This window comes from Lissotriton helveticus, chromosome 3_1, assembly GCF_964261635.1.
Source record: "Lissotriton helveticus chromosome 3_1, aLisHel1.1, whole genome shotgun sequence".
NCBI classification, from domain to species: Eukaryota; Metazoa; Chordata; class Amphibia; order Caudata; family Salamandridae; genus Lissotriton; species Lissotriton helveticus.
In genome coordinates, this window is record NC_136061.1 from 1,744,163,085 (window position 1) to 1,744,179,261 (window position 16,177).

At 45.2% G+C, this 16,177-nt stretch overlaps 1 protein-coding gene across 2 annotated transcripts in view; it reads right to left on the minus strand.

Moving 5' to 3' along the window:
• Positions 1–16,177, minus strand: part of PTPRU (protein tyrosine phosphatase receptor type U) — an 870,052-nt gene that overhangs the window by 440,930 nt on the left and 412,945 nt on the right. For both annotated transcript variants that reach the window (XM_078682521.1, XM_078682520.1), the window contains exon 4: positions 3,645–3,726. In XM_078682521.1, the coding sequence (XP_078538647.1) occupies positions 3,645–3,726 (82 nt within the window). The remainder of the gene's footprint in view (positions 1–3,644; positions 3,727–16,177) is intronic.

Consider the following 16,177-nt stretch of genomic DNA (forward strand, 5'->3'; position numbering starts at 1 on the left):
CTGGTATCTTGGTAGTCTCTCAGACTTGGGGCAGCCACAGGTTGGATATTTCTCAAGATAAAGACATATGGTATGGGACAGCTAGTACCTTCAGCTCTGGACGATCGGCCCTACATACATCCTATATTTAAATAAAGCTCTAATAGCCAATGTATATACAAACTCTTTTTTTTGGTACAGCCTCAACACTTTGGAAGCATTCAGACAAGTGACAAACTGCATCATATTTAACACTCATTTTGTTCAGTTTTTTCACATTTTTCAATTCTTCTTGCTCAAAAGTGAAAGCGCTCTTCCCTTGTCATCTGCTCTGACGCAAAATCTTTACCAAGAGAAATTAAGAGAGAGAATTGCCATCTACCAAACTGCACTACCCCCCACCCCTCCCTAAATTATTGTCATGGGGAAGTGAAGTAATCTACTTACCTCTACGGTGAACTGTCCTAATTGGAATTCGCATTCTTCGTTGATACCCATAAAATAGATATAATATTGATCACAGAAACCCAGGCGAATGAAACCTCAGGCCCAGATCTGATCCAAGCTATACCATTAGGATACAAAATGGCGCAGATTGATAGAAAGCTGAGGAGGTGGGCTAGCTATCGTCACTCAGGACCAAATGGTCATCAAATACACATCAGGAACAAATGACGCAATTTGCAAAAACGTTTCCTTCCAAATCGAGTTAACCAAAAATTACGCTTTGAGAGGAACATTACTCAAAGATATCAAAGATAAGTACACTGAGAGCACAGCATCACTATGTCGGAATATTTAGTTTTAGGTGATTTCAACTTTCATCTAGATAATCTGGAGGACAGTGATACCATCCAACTGGTGGAGATCATGGAAACCCTAGGGCTGCACTAGAGAGCTGAGGGTCCCACTCACTTAGCAAGACATACATTGGATGGGATTTTTTCAAATAACTCGCATCTGAAACTAACAAACATTCTTCCTTTGGTGTGGTCAGACCATAAGGCTGTGTTTTTCTCAGTCGTTTTGCCATAGCCACAAAAATCAGTGGTAGATGCACCTTCATGTACCCAAAAAATCATAGCGTGGGGAAGAATTGATACCGCAGACCTCGAGAGGACCATGCGAAATTCATTACCTATAATTAGTGATGATCCTAACCAAAACGCTGAGACAGCCCCACAGAGGTACACAATATGGGTAGAAAAGGCTATGGACACTCTAGCACCCGGAAAGGTGCGCAAAAATTGTTGCAGTACCCCCTCTGACCCCTGGTTTTCTGAGTGCTTGTAGTCTCAGAAAAAGTCATGCAGAAAGCAGGAGCAAGTGTGGAGATCCAAATATGATCTTCATGAGAGAGAGGTTTACAAAAGAACAATCGCAGAATATAAAAACTCATTCAAAGAGAAAAAATAAAGTATTTCACAGATAAAATTCACCAAGCAGAAACCTCAGCTGAAGAACTTTTTAGCACAGTAAAAAAAAGTATCATAGATGACCATCTTTCAATTGGCAACATTGGTAATAGTACCTTCTCTGACACTCTCGCAAACGTTTTTCAAAATAAAGTAACAGAGGTCTTCGACTCTTTTACTTTAAATCATCAAGAAGGACTAAAATCCTAAATGAATAGTTCACCACCATCAAACACAATTCTGGATAGGTTCACACCATTGAAAGAGGAGCAGGTTTTGAAACTGTTGAAGTTGATCAATTCAGGATACCCACTAGATCCTTGCCCTCCAAACCTTGAACACGTGTCGCCTAGGATTTTTGGAGCCCAGTTGAAAAAAATCCGAAATAAAGTTATTAGCACAGGATATATCCACTTTGAATGAAAGTTAGAATCAACCCTTCCTTGTTTGAAAAAAGGGATCTCGACCCATAATGAACTCATGTCATACATCAACTGCAATCATGTACTGGATCCCTCGCAATATGGATTTAGGAAGGCACGCAGCACAGCTCTGCTAACTGCTTCAGAAGAACTAAGATGGGACATGGATAATGGAGGCCAGGCCGTATTGATACTGCTTGATCTCTCCGCTGCCATTGACACGGTCAACCATACCATCCTGATTGACCGATTGGCAGGGCTAGAAATAAGAGGTGCATCTGAAGCTAGTAAAAGCCTCTCTAACAAACAGAACAAACCATGTAGGAATGGGTGACTTTACCTCAAAGCAATTATGCTTGCCTCATAGGGTACCTCAGGGATCTTCACTGAGCCTCACCCTTTTCAACCTATATGTTGCCCCTCTGGTTAAATTGATAAAGACCTTGGGTTTCCCTGTGGTGTCCTACGCTGACGAGACCCAAATTGTGGTATCAATCTTTAAAGATCATGTGAAAGTTGCACATAGGTTCAACTCCTGCATGACCCAAATAGATCAATGGATGCAAGCACACTGCTTACAGCTAAATGCATGGAAAACAGAGGTCCTACTGTTCAGGAAAGATAAATCCCTCTGGTTACCAATTTGGTGGCCACAGAATATGGGACCTTTACCAACACTAGTACAAAAAGGAAGGAATTTAGGAGTTATCTTTGATGATAAACTCAACTTTGAACATCAAGTAAATTCACTCACATCTTCAGTATTTTATACACTGAAAATAATAAGGAAGATGTGTCCTGACATCCCCCATGACCTTAAAAAAAAAAGTAGTCACCACTCTAGTTCTTGCCAAGACTGACTATGGAAACACCCTTTTTATCGGCATCCGAAAAAAGTCTCTGCAAAAACTTTAAATGCTGCAAAACGCTACGGCTCGACTCCTAACAATAATCTCCAAACATAAGTCAGCGGCCCAGGCTTAAATTGCTTTGCCTCCCTATAGCCAGACTTTTGGATTTTAAAACTTTCTGCATTACTTTTAAAGCACTGCACAACATTGGACCGAGCTATTTTCACTCGAAATTTGTCTGGTAGTCTCCACAGAGAAAGCTCAGATCTTCAGATGTGATGCTACGAGAACAAGAACAAAGCGTGCAACTTGCGGGGGGGAGCATTTTGCTAAGAGCCACCAAGTTATGGAATGACCTGCCAATTAATATAAGAAAATGTTCTGATTTCTTGACTTTTCGGAAATTAATAACGACCTGGCTATTCACACAGTAGGCACTTTAGTCAATCGCCCCTCCCCCTCTCCGTTTCTGAACAATTAGGCAGGAGACACTTCTGGGCATTCAAGTGCTTTACAAAATTAAATCAAATACATTTTAACCGCTCTGTTTAATTAACTGTAAATAAAACCCTGTTTTGCTTTGAAGCTTTAGCTTAAGTTTATTGTGTGTTATTTAGTGTGCCACGCTTTAGCAGACGTTCGAATCCACAACCACTTCCTAGAGTAAGCCTTGACTGCCTGGCTTCGCTACCCACAGAGATTCAAGTGCGCAAAGGGAGTAAAGGGGTTATTCAGTTGTTGTGCAGTAATGTTGGTGGCCCTTGTAGGCCAGTGGTGAACAACAGTATTGTGGTGAGTAACCATTTACGTTCCCAGGACCCAAGTACATTCCTCAGACGCATCACTCACAACAGAGCAGGTACAACGCAAATAGTAATAGTGTATTGTTTGCACACAAATAAGAGTTAGAAATAAACTGTTGTGAGCATAAAGAATTGAAGAATATAACACACATTAAAAATGTGTACAATACTTACAACAGGGGTAGTTCAAAAGCAAGATGTCATCGAGCCCAAAATAGCCTTTCCGACTGCTGGATACCATGGCTTCAAAAAGCACCTGGGTAGGGGGTTGGAAACAAAGTTATGCATCAAATGTATATTACTTCAAATCTTTGTCAACATAATCTGTTTTAATGCAACCATGAAGGCATCACAAAATATTCAGTAGCAGACTAATGTTATCTAACTACCATGTCCTTCAAAATCCATCTTCCCACAACAGCATTCTTTGGGCATCGATAGATCGTCCCCCACAAATGTGTGCCATTCTACATTGTATGTGGAAATGATCAGATTGGAACCAGAGAGGACATCTGGTGTGCATTGTTTATTTCGGATGACATCATTGGCGTGGGTATTGCCTACTAAGAACAGTTAGCAGAGATCATAAGATTTCCAATATGGCGGCCAACTAGGACAGAAATGTATGTTGTGCAAGAGTCAGGTGAGTCTATGGGCAACAGCCCAACATGGCGACACTTGTTATGTCCAATAGTCATTGCATTGAGTCAGTCATATGTCAGAGACATCTACTTTGTGATTAAATGATGCTGTCCTGTTTCCCTTTAATGTTGTGGCTACTGAGAAAATGTCCAAATATACCAGCAGGCCACGTCACCCCTGGAAGTTCAAGACCCATAAAGCAAAAGCTAGGAATGGTTGCAGTTAAGACACCTAATGAAAGAATATGGAAAATACAAATTATGCCTCGTTCCCAGAGGGTCAGACGTCCAGTGATTAAGGTATATGCCTTTGTCCTAAAGGGACTAGGTGTATGCCTGAAACCCCACAGGGGCCAGATTGATGTCTCAGCCCCAGAGGACTCCGGTGGGGCTACGTCAGGACCCTGGCGACCCAAGCCCCCTTCACGAGCCAAAAACAATCTTAAATTGCGTCCACCTAAGTAACCTGGTTGTAAATACTCGTAACTTAAAAGACTGCCAAAATGGAGGACACACTTTAGTGGACACCATCCACCACTACAAGTCAAAATGGATGCACTTTAAGAGGTGTACTCGTCAATTCTCAAAAGCTACCGGCAGTGGAGGTCCGTGACGGTCGGCTTATCAGGAGAGACTTATCAGGGTCTTGGAATGCAGAACTAAAACAGAAGAATAACCTCCACGCAGTAATAATTTTTTTACTTACTAAGAGAATATTGAACCCTTCTTTCTTACATGAAGCTGATATCCAGTAGGTGACTTGTGGTAGCCTGATTTGACTACGATATCCTTCTATAATTGTGGAAATCCACCTAGGAAGTGTATGAGACTACCGGAACTAATTTACTTATTATTGAGAGACACGGGTCGTCTGACCAGAATACCCAAGATCGTGTCTCCACAGTGAATACCTTTGCCTTGAAAAAGTCTCCATGAGACGAAACACGTGTCGGCGGTGTGAGCTGGAAAGTTTTTTATGTCTATGAAAATAAAGAATTGGAAGTACAATATCTGGTCTGGATCCATAATTTGGAGTCTGCTGCTAACAATTGAACATTTTATATCAATGAGTGGGAACTGATCCAGAATACATGATTTTTTTCCACGATATGAGTCCATGACATTCTATACTAATAGATTTAATATAATAGGCCTTGAGAGTGCTGCATTGACCGGTTTCTCTTCTTCTTGATATTGGCACTTTGTGCTGTTTGACACCCCAGGTGGTGGGTGTATATCAGGTCATAATAGCACCTCGTTGGATTACACTTACATAACTGTATATAACATACTCTGCGTAGAATAGTCCTTGTTGAGATATGTACTAACATTACGTGCGGACGTTTTCTCTTTTATTAGAGAAACACTACCACCAATCTTTTTCATTAAACCTCGTCACCCCTGGAAGTTCAAGACCCATAAAGCAAAAGCTAGGAATGGTTGCAGTTAGACACATAATGAAAGAACATGGAAAATACAAATTATGCCTCGTTCCCAGAGGGTCACACGTCCAGTGATTAAGGTATATGCCTTTGTCCTAAAGGGACTAGGTGTATGCCTGAAACCCCACAGGGGCCAGATTGATGTCTCAGCCCCAGAGGACTCAGGTGGGGTTACGTCAGGACCCTGGCGACCCAAGTCCCCTTCACGAGCCAAAAACAATCTTAAATTGCGTCCACCTAAGTAACCTGGTTGCAAATACTCGTAACTTAAAAGACTGCCAAAATGGAGGACACACTTTAGTGGACACCATCCACCACTACAAGTCAAAATGGATGCACTTTAAGAGGTGTACTCGTCAACTCTCAAAAGGCAAATGAGAGCCTCGACGGGCTAGATTGGCTCCCTCGGAAAGCACAGGCCGCTTTTCATAACGAAAATCTGTCCAGCTATGCCTGTTCCACAAGGACTAGAGGTAGTTTACGACAACATAAATATTCTATAGCACACTCACCAATACTGAATGGGTCCAAGTACCACACTAATGCTGTTCTACAAATAATCCCGTCTTTGTAGTGTTTGGAGACATGTCATCACAGCTAAAGCTAAAACAAATCTGCAAATACTGTATCATTGCAGCTTTCGGTGACTCTATGAGCAGGGGCATGAAATCCCAAAGGAAGAACTGACTTCTGTAAAAAGGCTATCGAAATCTGGAAATTATCGTAGGATAAACCCCCATAAAGATCCATGCTCCACACTCTGGAAAATTTCCCAACCCCAGTATGACTGCGTAAATCTTATACCTACACATTCCATCTTCCCAAAAGAAAGAAATATCTATGCCAGTGTATCTTTCAAGGTATGATGCACACAACATAATTCACCATCAGAGGTGCAATATGTGAACAGGTAAGGTACGCACTGGTTCACAATCAAGATGTAGCACCAGCCTATAAACTGAGACTAATTCACTTCAAGTTCCTTCATAGAGTGTACCGCACCCCCTCACTAGGATTGCAGCAGGACTCTAGATGTTGGAAGTCCTACACCTGGCGTGGGTGTGTCCTGTGATAGCTAGATTCTGGGAGGAGGTATATGTCACCATTGGGGAAGTCAAGGGGACTACACTTGACTGCACGCCACTCGTGGCTCTTCTGGGGTACGTTGAGGCAGCCCCGCCAGAGAAGCGCTGGTTATTGAAATGATGCTCTTACTTTCAAAGCGTAGAGTAGCCATACACTGGGATTTTGGATACAGGACATTGTTTACTGCCAGGAGCAGCTTGCCGCTTTCTGGGACCTGATGCCCATGGCTTCTCGCCCTAAAGACATCTGGGAACCCTTTGTATCCTGGCTTAAAGAAAATGAAGAGCCTGGTACTGGCAGCCCAGCATGGATCACTAATCCCTTAAACACCAAATGTACACTATCTGCTGTTCTGACTTGGAATAGACTAGGGTCGCCTCCCCTGCACGGGTTTGGTTGTGAAGGTAATACACGGTGCAAGTATTCTGTATCAGGAAACTGTCACAATCTTTACTAATATTGTAAACACCGCCCTTAACTGTTTCAAGACCAAAAAGCCAACCTCTAATCAATAATTTTATAAACCGATGCTTTTGTGGGTCAAGTGAACACTGTATGTTATTCATTTATAGTTCTGCATGATGCAATGTGATATAAGTTGTTTGCCATATGTAAAGTGGCCATGGGTGGATACAAATCCTTTAACGGATTGCAAGACACAAAACTACAATATAAGTTGTACTATGTTTATGTCTGCACAAAATTCAAATAAATAAAAAAACATTTTAAAAAGGTGTAGCACCAGCCTGGAGATAACCTCAAGGAAACATCAAACCTAAACGGAATAACCTAATTTGACAGATAAAAGAGCAGAGGAGAGCGGTACACACCATGGTGAAAGTGAAGAGTGATGGGAGAACTCCGCCTTTGGAACCTACCAGAGGACAGACACAGACCGGTGCCAGGGAGCAAGGAGCACTAGTAAGCGACCTGGACGGTATGTCAAAGACCTGCCAACTAAAAAAAAACAATTTCACCTTGTGAGGAGGGGCATGACCTTGGAGGGTGGAGGCCCTCGTGCAGAGAACTACATAAGTAGCACTTCTGCCCCATTACCCCAGCAAACCCTGTCTTCAAAAAATAAAAAAGACACTTGCTCTGACTGGTGCCGAGATCATGGGGTGTTTTCACACCCCTTAATTGACATCGGCTTTCAAAAGCCTCCAACAAGCTGGAAATCCACTCTTTGCAGTGGTTTCCAGTTTGTTTTCCATGCCACTATGTGATATTGGCTTCTCACCGTGTGACTGTGTGAAGGAGCCTATATCGTGTTATACACTGTGGCATCTTGTGAGCTGGCAAGTCTGACATCAGAATATCTGCAACAAAAATGTCCCTGAATTAAATATTGTGGCCTAAATATAATTTCCAGAATTATCACTCCACTCCTAATCTTCTTGAGAACTCTGGGCAGGAGTGGTAGAGTCGGAAAGGCATACAAGAGACCTGAGCCCCACTCGTGATGAAAAACGTCGCCCAGCGATAGCCACCTTGGAAACTCCAACACGCAGAACTGCTGACATTGCACATTATCACGGAGAACAGATCTAACTAAGGTTGTCCACACTGCTGAAAGAGACCTTTGTCACCTCTCCCAGAAGACCACCCTAACCCCTAAGAGATGCATCTGTCACTACTGTGAGATTTGGTTGTGGAAGGGAGAGGGCCTGCCTCTGATACAATCATGGTTTGTTAACCCCAAATGCAGGTCCTTGCAGTTCCCTCCGAGACCTGGCCCACATTGGAGAGGTTTCCCTGATGCTGCGCCCACTGGAACTTCGAATACCACTGCAGAGCCTGCATATGCCATCTGGCATGATTTACCAACAGGAGGCCATGAGGCCCAGCAGCCTCAAAGTCATTCTTACCAAAATATAGGGTAGAGGCTAAAACATTGGTATCATAACCTGAATAACCTGGACTTGCTGCTCGGGAGGATAAGCTCGAAACTGCACTTTGTCCAGAACAGCTCAGATGAAAGGGAGTGTTTGAGAAGGAGTCAGGCGTGACTTCGGCATGTTTATAGTGAACCAAAGAAAATGCTGAAGGTCCGCAGTAGTCTGGAGGTGGGAAAAAACAGTCTGGGTGCGAGTCTGCTTTCAACAGCTAGTCGTTCACCTTGGTGAACACCTGAGGGGTGCTGGTAAGGCCAAAGGGGAGCACCGTGAACTCAATGTGCTCATGACCTACCTTGAACTGCAGGCAACGCCTGTGGGCTAGCAGGATGGGAATGTGAAAATATGCATCCTGCAAGTCCAATGCTACCAGCCGATCTTCTTGGTCTAGGGCAGACAAGATCTGAGCCAAAATGAGCATCTTGAATTTCTCCTTTTTGATGAAGAGATTGAAGGCTTGGAGGTCTAGAATAGGACGAAGACCTTTGTTCTTTTTGGGTATCTGAAAGTAGCAGGAACAACAACTACTGCCTACTTCTGTTATCGGAACCCTTTCTATAGCCCTCTTGGCTAGGAGAGTGTAACTTTCTCTCGGAGCAAGATAAGATGATCCTCCACCAACTGTCTGTGAGATGGCAGCAAAGGGGGATGGGAAGATTGAAATGGGAGGGCATAACCCCTCGGAATGATCTGCAAGACCCAGTTGTTCGATGTTATGAACTGCCAGTGGCGGAGATGATGTTAGATTCTCCCTCCAACTGGGCTTCCATGGTCTTGCAGAACCAAACTATGAAGGCTTTGAGACTGCAGATGTCAAGTTTGTGGCAGATGACTTCTGGCTCACATTCCCACGTGATCGGAATGCACCGTTTACACGTCCTTGCACAACATGGGAAGCCTGCGTAGGATGGAGATTGGGGTATGGCTGGTGCAGCTAAAAGCCCCTTCCATAGCAATGAAAGGCGAGAAAGGTAGACTGGTGTGTTGTGTCACCGAGAGGCCTAAGGACTAGGTCAGCTTGAGTCCTTGATGTGCTCCAGCTCTGAGTCTGCCTTCTCTCCGAAGAGATGAGTCCCATCAAAGAGTTGACCTGGACATCCCCCAAAAAGCCAGCTGTTTTCAGCCAGGTGTGGTGCAACAAGGTCACGATCGACGAAACCGCTCAGCCCAGTGAGTCAGTCATATACAGGCTACACCTAATGGTGAACTTTGCTGCATCTCTGCTTGGGAGAGGAAGGACCGGGCCTCCTATGGGACCTGTGGCTGCATTTGCGCAACCATCTCCTATAGGGTAAGGGAGAAATGGCCCAAAAGGCATGCAGTGTTCACTGACCGCAACGCTAGACTGGTGGAAGAAAACATCTTCTCAAGTGCGTCCAGCCTCTTGGTTTCCCTATTCGGGGGAGCAGCAGAAAAGCACCATGGGATGTTGAGGCTTGGACCACCAAACTCTCAGGGGTGGGCTATTGGCCAAGGAAGCTAGAATCCCTCTGGCAATGTTCATGGTGGTTTGTTATTGTCCTATTCACAGGAGTCCCTATGCTAGGCTTGGACCAAGTGCCTAGAAGGACATCCGTCAGTCCTTCATTCAATGACTAAAGCATGGTTACTCACAAACTTTCTCTCGGGGGCCAAATTTACAGTGTGGTTTGTGGCCGAGGGCCATACCGGTGTGGGCAGGGTTAGTGGGGGCGGGGCTAGAGTAAAAAAAAATAAAACCTGTGACCATGAGGTCGAAGACAGGCCCCTGCAGCGGACTCATTAGTCCACTGAGCCACCAGACCCGGTATACACACATCTATCTCTCTCTCTCTCTCTATCTCCTCTGTCTCTATCTGTCTCGGTCTCTATCCGTCTCTATCTCTATCTGCCTCTGTATTTATCTGTCTCTATCTCTATCTGTCTTTATCTCTATCTATCTCTATCTGTCTCTATCTCTATCTGTCTCTATCTCTATCTGTCTCTATCTCTATCTCTATCTGTCTCTATCTGTCTCTATCTCTATCTGTCTCTATCTCTGTCTCTATCTGAATATATGATGATACAACGAATTCCGTTGCAACGCATGCCTTTACCACGCATGCGTTACAACGGAATTCGTTTACCACGCATAAACATTTCCTCGACTATTAGCGTGGTGACGTCATACGTCGTTAAGAGAAAACGGCATTTTTTTCCCGATTTCTCTTAAACGACTATGATGCCGACGTGACTTATGGTGAGTTGTTTTATTTGGGGGGGAGACCCCCCCCAAGCCCCCACTTTATTTTTTTTACCTTTACCACATATGCCTTTACTACAAACATCGTAGTAAAGGCATGCGTGGTAAAGGCATTAGTGGTAACCACGCATGCGTTGTACTGCATGCGTGGTTAAAGATTACGTGGAAACGGCTTCGTTGTAAAGGCCGTTTCCCTCTCTATCTCTGTCTATCTGTCTCTCTGTCTCTGTCTATCTGTCGCTGTCTCTATCTGTCTCTGTCTCTATCTCTATCTGTCTCGTCTCTGTATCTATCTATCTGTCTCTATCTCTATCTGTCTCTAACTGTCTTTGTCTCTGTCTGTCTTTGTCTGTCTGTCTCTGTCTGTCTGTCTGTCTGTCTGCCTCTCTCTCTGTGTCTGTCTATCTGTGTCTGTTTGTCTCCGTCTCTCTCTCTCTCTGTCTCTCTATCTGTCTCTCTCTCTCTCGGTCTCTCTCTCTGTCTCTCTCTCTCTGTCTGTATGTCTCTCTGTCTCTCTCTCTCTGTCTGTCTGTCTCTCTCTCTAGGTGCAATTGTCAAAATTCTGAATGTGCTTACATCTACTGTTCAGGTATAGGGACTCGAAGATGAAGCTGCTGCGGAAGAAGAGGTAGTCATCAGCAACACGAAACAGGAGGCTTCCCAAAAGGCCCTTAAAAAGTCAGCTGTAAAAGCGCTTACAGCTGACTTTTAAAGGGCCTTTTGGAAACTTTCCGACGGTGCTGTGTATGATGTCACAGAGGCTGGCAGTAAACACAGAAGATGGCCGCAGGAGCATACGTAGTGAATACGTATTTAATAAGTATTCACTACGTATGCTCCTGCGGTTATCTTCTGTGTTTACTGCCGACCTCACTGGAAATATAGAAACGTTAAGGCAAGGCCCGCGGGCCGCCAATTAAGGACTGCCGGGCCGCTGGCAGCCCGCAGGCCGTACTATGTGTAGCACGGGACTAAAGGGACTCAGATAAGGAAGTCCAATACTGAAGCACTTCAGTCAAGAGGTTAGTCTTGACCTGCACCAAAGGCAGTTTCAGGCCTGGGACCTCTAATGCCATCTTCACCCCCATTGCATAAGATGCTCCCTCCTCTGTAGCCATGGAATGTGGAGAGAGCATACCAGTGTTTGGAGAGGTGTCCAGTCCACTGGCCTCTGCTAGTTCCTCATCCCAGTCTAAATCCTTACCAGGTGTGTATAGTTAGTGTTCTAAAGGGTCCAGTGACCACTCCCACTCCTCCCCTATGCCTGCATGTTCCTCAAAATGCTCAGGAGATGACCCAGAGCCACTGGGATTCATCGGCGCTGGAATCGATGCCATTCCGACTGTGTTATCAGGGATAAGAATTGGGCTGGTGCAGGCATTTGCGGTACCGAGACCTTCAATGTCAAGACCTGCCATGGAGAAGGTTATGTTGGCACAACCAGCGCCGATCTGTATATGGGATCGGATCCATGCGACACGCAGTCGGAGCAGAACCTGATGAGGCCTCCTCGGCCCCCCGGGCCCGAAGGTGCACTGGATGGGTCACCCACTCAACTACTTGGCGCATGACATCGTAAAACTCTTTTATTTGAGCGGAAGTCGCTCCGGCTCCTGTAAACGAGGGGATGCATGGAGTCTGATCTGGCAACGGCTCTGTAGAACCGTACCTAGAACGTCAATGTTCCTCACTTGCATCGTCAATCCTCGATGGACGAGGTGAAGTTGAAGTAAGTTTAGACTTCTTCTTCTTGAGCTTCTTCCCTGAGTGTCCCAAGGACCTAGAGTGTGATGAACAGGACTTAGGGCTCCTGGAGCTGTCCTGTGATCTTCTTTACCTGGATTGGGACCAAGACCTCCTAGGAGTTATGCTAGATGACCTCGACTGCCGGGCCGCAAGCAGCTTTAGGGACCTCTCCCTCAAAGCCTTCGGTGCCATGGCCTGGCAGTCCGAGCATGACTTTGTGTCATTGTCACGCTCGTGACACCATATACACACAAGGTGCGGGTCGGTAACTGACATGGTGCAGTGACAGGCGCCAAACGGCTTAAACCCTATCTTCCTAGAGGACATTCCCTTGGCACACAATATTAAATCTTCGACAAAACATTGAAAAAAGTCTGCGCCCCTAAATCTATCCTGGTTGGGGAGGATGCACGCCATTAAAATGTCAGCCCTTCCCAGACTGCTCTATCTGTTCCAAAGGCTTCCAATCGAAGTCGAGTGCAGCTTCTTCTCGAACTTACGTACTAAGATAACACAGTTTATTTGGCAAGGAGGGAAGGCACGACTCTCTTACAAGGTGCTGCGATTGTCGGAAGCTAAGGGAGGCTTGGCATTACCAGATTTTAATTTATACTATAAAGCGGCACAGTTGCGGGTGATCCCAGAATGGTCAGCCCAAGAGTCAGACAAGCACTGGCTCCATATGGATAGGGCAGTTATGGGGAAGTACATTTAGGACGCATTATGGAAGCCTAAAGCAGACCGTCTGCTGAAAGCTTACTTGAGCTCACGCACGCGCACCACTCTTCGTGTGTGGGACAGGGTCACTGGGGCTGACGGGCTAAATAACTTTCCTTCTCCACTTACCAATATACATTTCAGCCCGGCATTCCCACCCGTGCTGCAACTTGGCCCCTTTGAGGCATAGAAAGGAGGGGGGGGTGGGGTGCTTAACGGTCTCAGACCTATTTCATAATTGGGAGGTATGAACTTTTGAAAACTACGCCCAGGACTCTCCTCTCCCCTCCAGAGAACGCTACCGGTACACTGGATATCTCACCCGAACATGCGGGGAGCAGCCACAAGCGAGCTCACACCCCTTGAGAAGTTTGTGAAGTGCAGTAGCGGTACAAAGGGCACTATCTCCTTTCTATACAATCTATTGTTGGATACTTTGCACACACCCTGGCCCTTATATAAAGGCCACTGGGAGAGAGTTCTAGATGGCTCCATTACGGAAGCTCAATGGGCAGGGGTGGTGAGGGATATCCCCAATTTCAACCATTCCATGGGGCTTCAGGAGGTGCATTATAATGTATTATTTGATTTGTTTCTTTATCCTGCTGAACTCAAGAAAATATTTCCCCATACGTCAGACCGTGGTTCGAGGGGTTGTGGGGTATTGGATGATTTTCAACATATCTGGTGGGATTGTCCCACAATCCAACCCTTCTGATCAGAAATACTCAGTCAACGTTAAGAAATTTTAGGATACCCTCTGTCAGAGGAGCCAGAGTTTGCACTCTTGGGCCTACGGAATGATTCTCTGCAAAACCAAACACATGGGGACAGATCCATTATGTGGCTCTGCTTCGGAGAGGCCAAAATGGCAATGGCAGCGGCATGGAAAAATGTGGAGGCCCCCTCGCTGACCCAATGGCATGCCAGGCTATGGAAGGCAATAACGATAGAATGGCTGGCGGATGTCCTGGCAGACTCCTACAAAACTTTTGAGTATATTTGGAGTCCACTGGTATCATATCTTTCAAAGGTTTTACCTCTATGTGCCTGTCCCGCCAGAAGAAACAAGTTACTTACCTGTAACTTTAGTTCTCCAGTATTGGTAACTTTCATAGATTCCCATTGCTTGTATCATTCCCCGTCGTCGGACTGGGAGCCTCGGTAATAATAAATATATATATATATAAATATATACTTAGGTAAATACACCCTAATAGGTGTAAAAAGTAAAAAATTAGGCCTAGGCCTCATTATATTTTGTAGCCTATAGGTGTCCTTATGTAAAAGGACCCAAACTCACATTAGCACCCAATCAGATTAGCCTCACCCTGTGGAACCTTCCTGAGAAAGCTCAGAGCCTCAGATTTTCGTAGCCGTTGCTTTGCCACATAATCACCTAGCCCAGAAGTGAGCTTTCCCAGGGGAGGCGGGTGGGCGCATGGGAATCTATGAAAGTTACCAATACTGGAGAACTAAAGTTACAGGTAAGTAACTTGTTTCTTACTCCAGTATTGGAACTTTCATAGATTCCCATTGCTTGTATCAGAGTAGATAGCAGTTAGCATACCTCAAACATTTCGTGCATAGTTATAGAACCATTATAAACCAATGATATTATACATCATAACAACATATAAATCAGTAACCATATCATAATAAACGAAATGTTTGAAAAAACAGGAGGAGGGAAGAGAGGAAAGCTCACCTCTTACTGGAAGAGATTTCTCAGGACTGCTTGTCCAACAGCCGAATCCCCCTTTGCAGCCGCCTCCAGGCAGTAGTGCCTCGTGAATGAGTGAGTACTGCTCCAGGTGGCCGCTCTGCAAATATCCTTTATCGATACTCCAGCAAACAGCGCTGTTGACGATGAGATCGATCTTGTGGAGTGCGCCTTCACCTGTCCTTCCAACGGTTTGCCTGCCGCCTGGTGGCAGAAACGGATCGCACTTGATATCCATCTGGAAATTCCCTGCTTTGACAAAGGAAATCCTTTTCTTGGGGCCCCGAAGGCCACAAACAGCTGGGGCGTCTTCCGAAATCCAGCTGTGCGTTGCAGATAAAATTTCAGACATCTCTGAACGTCCAGAGAATGAAGTGTCCTCTCAGCCTGAGTGGAAGGCCGAGGAAAAAAAAAAGAATTCAGAACCACCGGTTCATTCAGATGAAAGTCTGTCGGTACCTTCGGAATGAATTTGGGGTTCATTCGTAGGATCAATGTATCATTCTTGAACTGCAAGAAAGGTTCTTTGATAGTTAAAGCCTGTAGTTCCCCTACTCTCCTTGCAGATGTGAGTGCCAGAAGAAGCGCCACTTTCCATGATAGGAACTTCAGTTCAACCCTATGAATAGGCTCAAATGGCGATCTCATCAGTTGAGCCAGGACCACATTCAAGTGCCAAACCGGAGGTGGGGGCCTGACTGGCGGAAAAACTCTAAACAGCCCTTTCAGGAATTGCTTAATTACCCTTGCTGATAGTAAAGAAGGGCCCGATCTTGTCCTTCTGTACCTGGAAATAGCTGCCAAGTGGACCTTGATGGAAGCATGAGCCAGACCTGCCCGTGCCAAAGATAGAATGTATGGCAAGAGCTGATGCGGAGCTGATGAGAATGGATGCACTCCATCCCTCTGGCACCATAAATAGAACCTTTTCCATTTCGCTCTATATGTCTTATTAGTGCTAGGAGCTCGTGCCTGTGACAAAATGTTCCTGCATTCTTCTGAAATGTCTAAATCCTTAAACTCTCTGTGTTCAGGAGCCAAGCTGTCAACTGAAGCGAGCTCGGGTTCGGGTGGAGAACCTGGCCGTTGTACATTGATAGAAGGGTCTGGTTGGGGTGCAGATGAATGGGCCGCTTTTCCGATAGAAGAAGCAACTCCGTGAACCAGAACTGGCGAGCCCAGGCAGGCGCTATTAGTATCATCCTGCACTTGTCCAGCTTGAGCTTCTTGAGGACA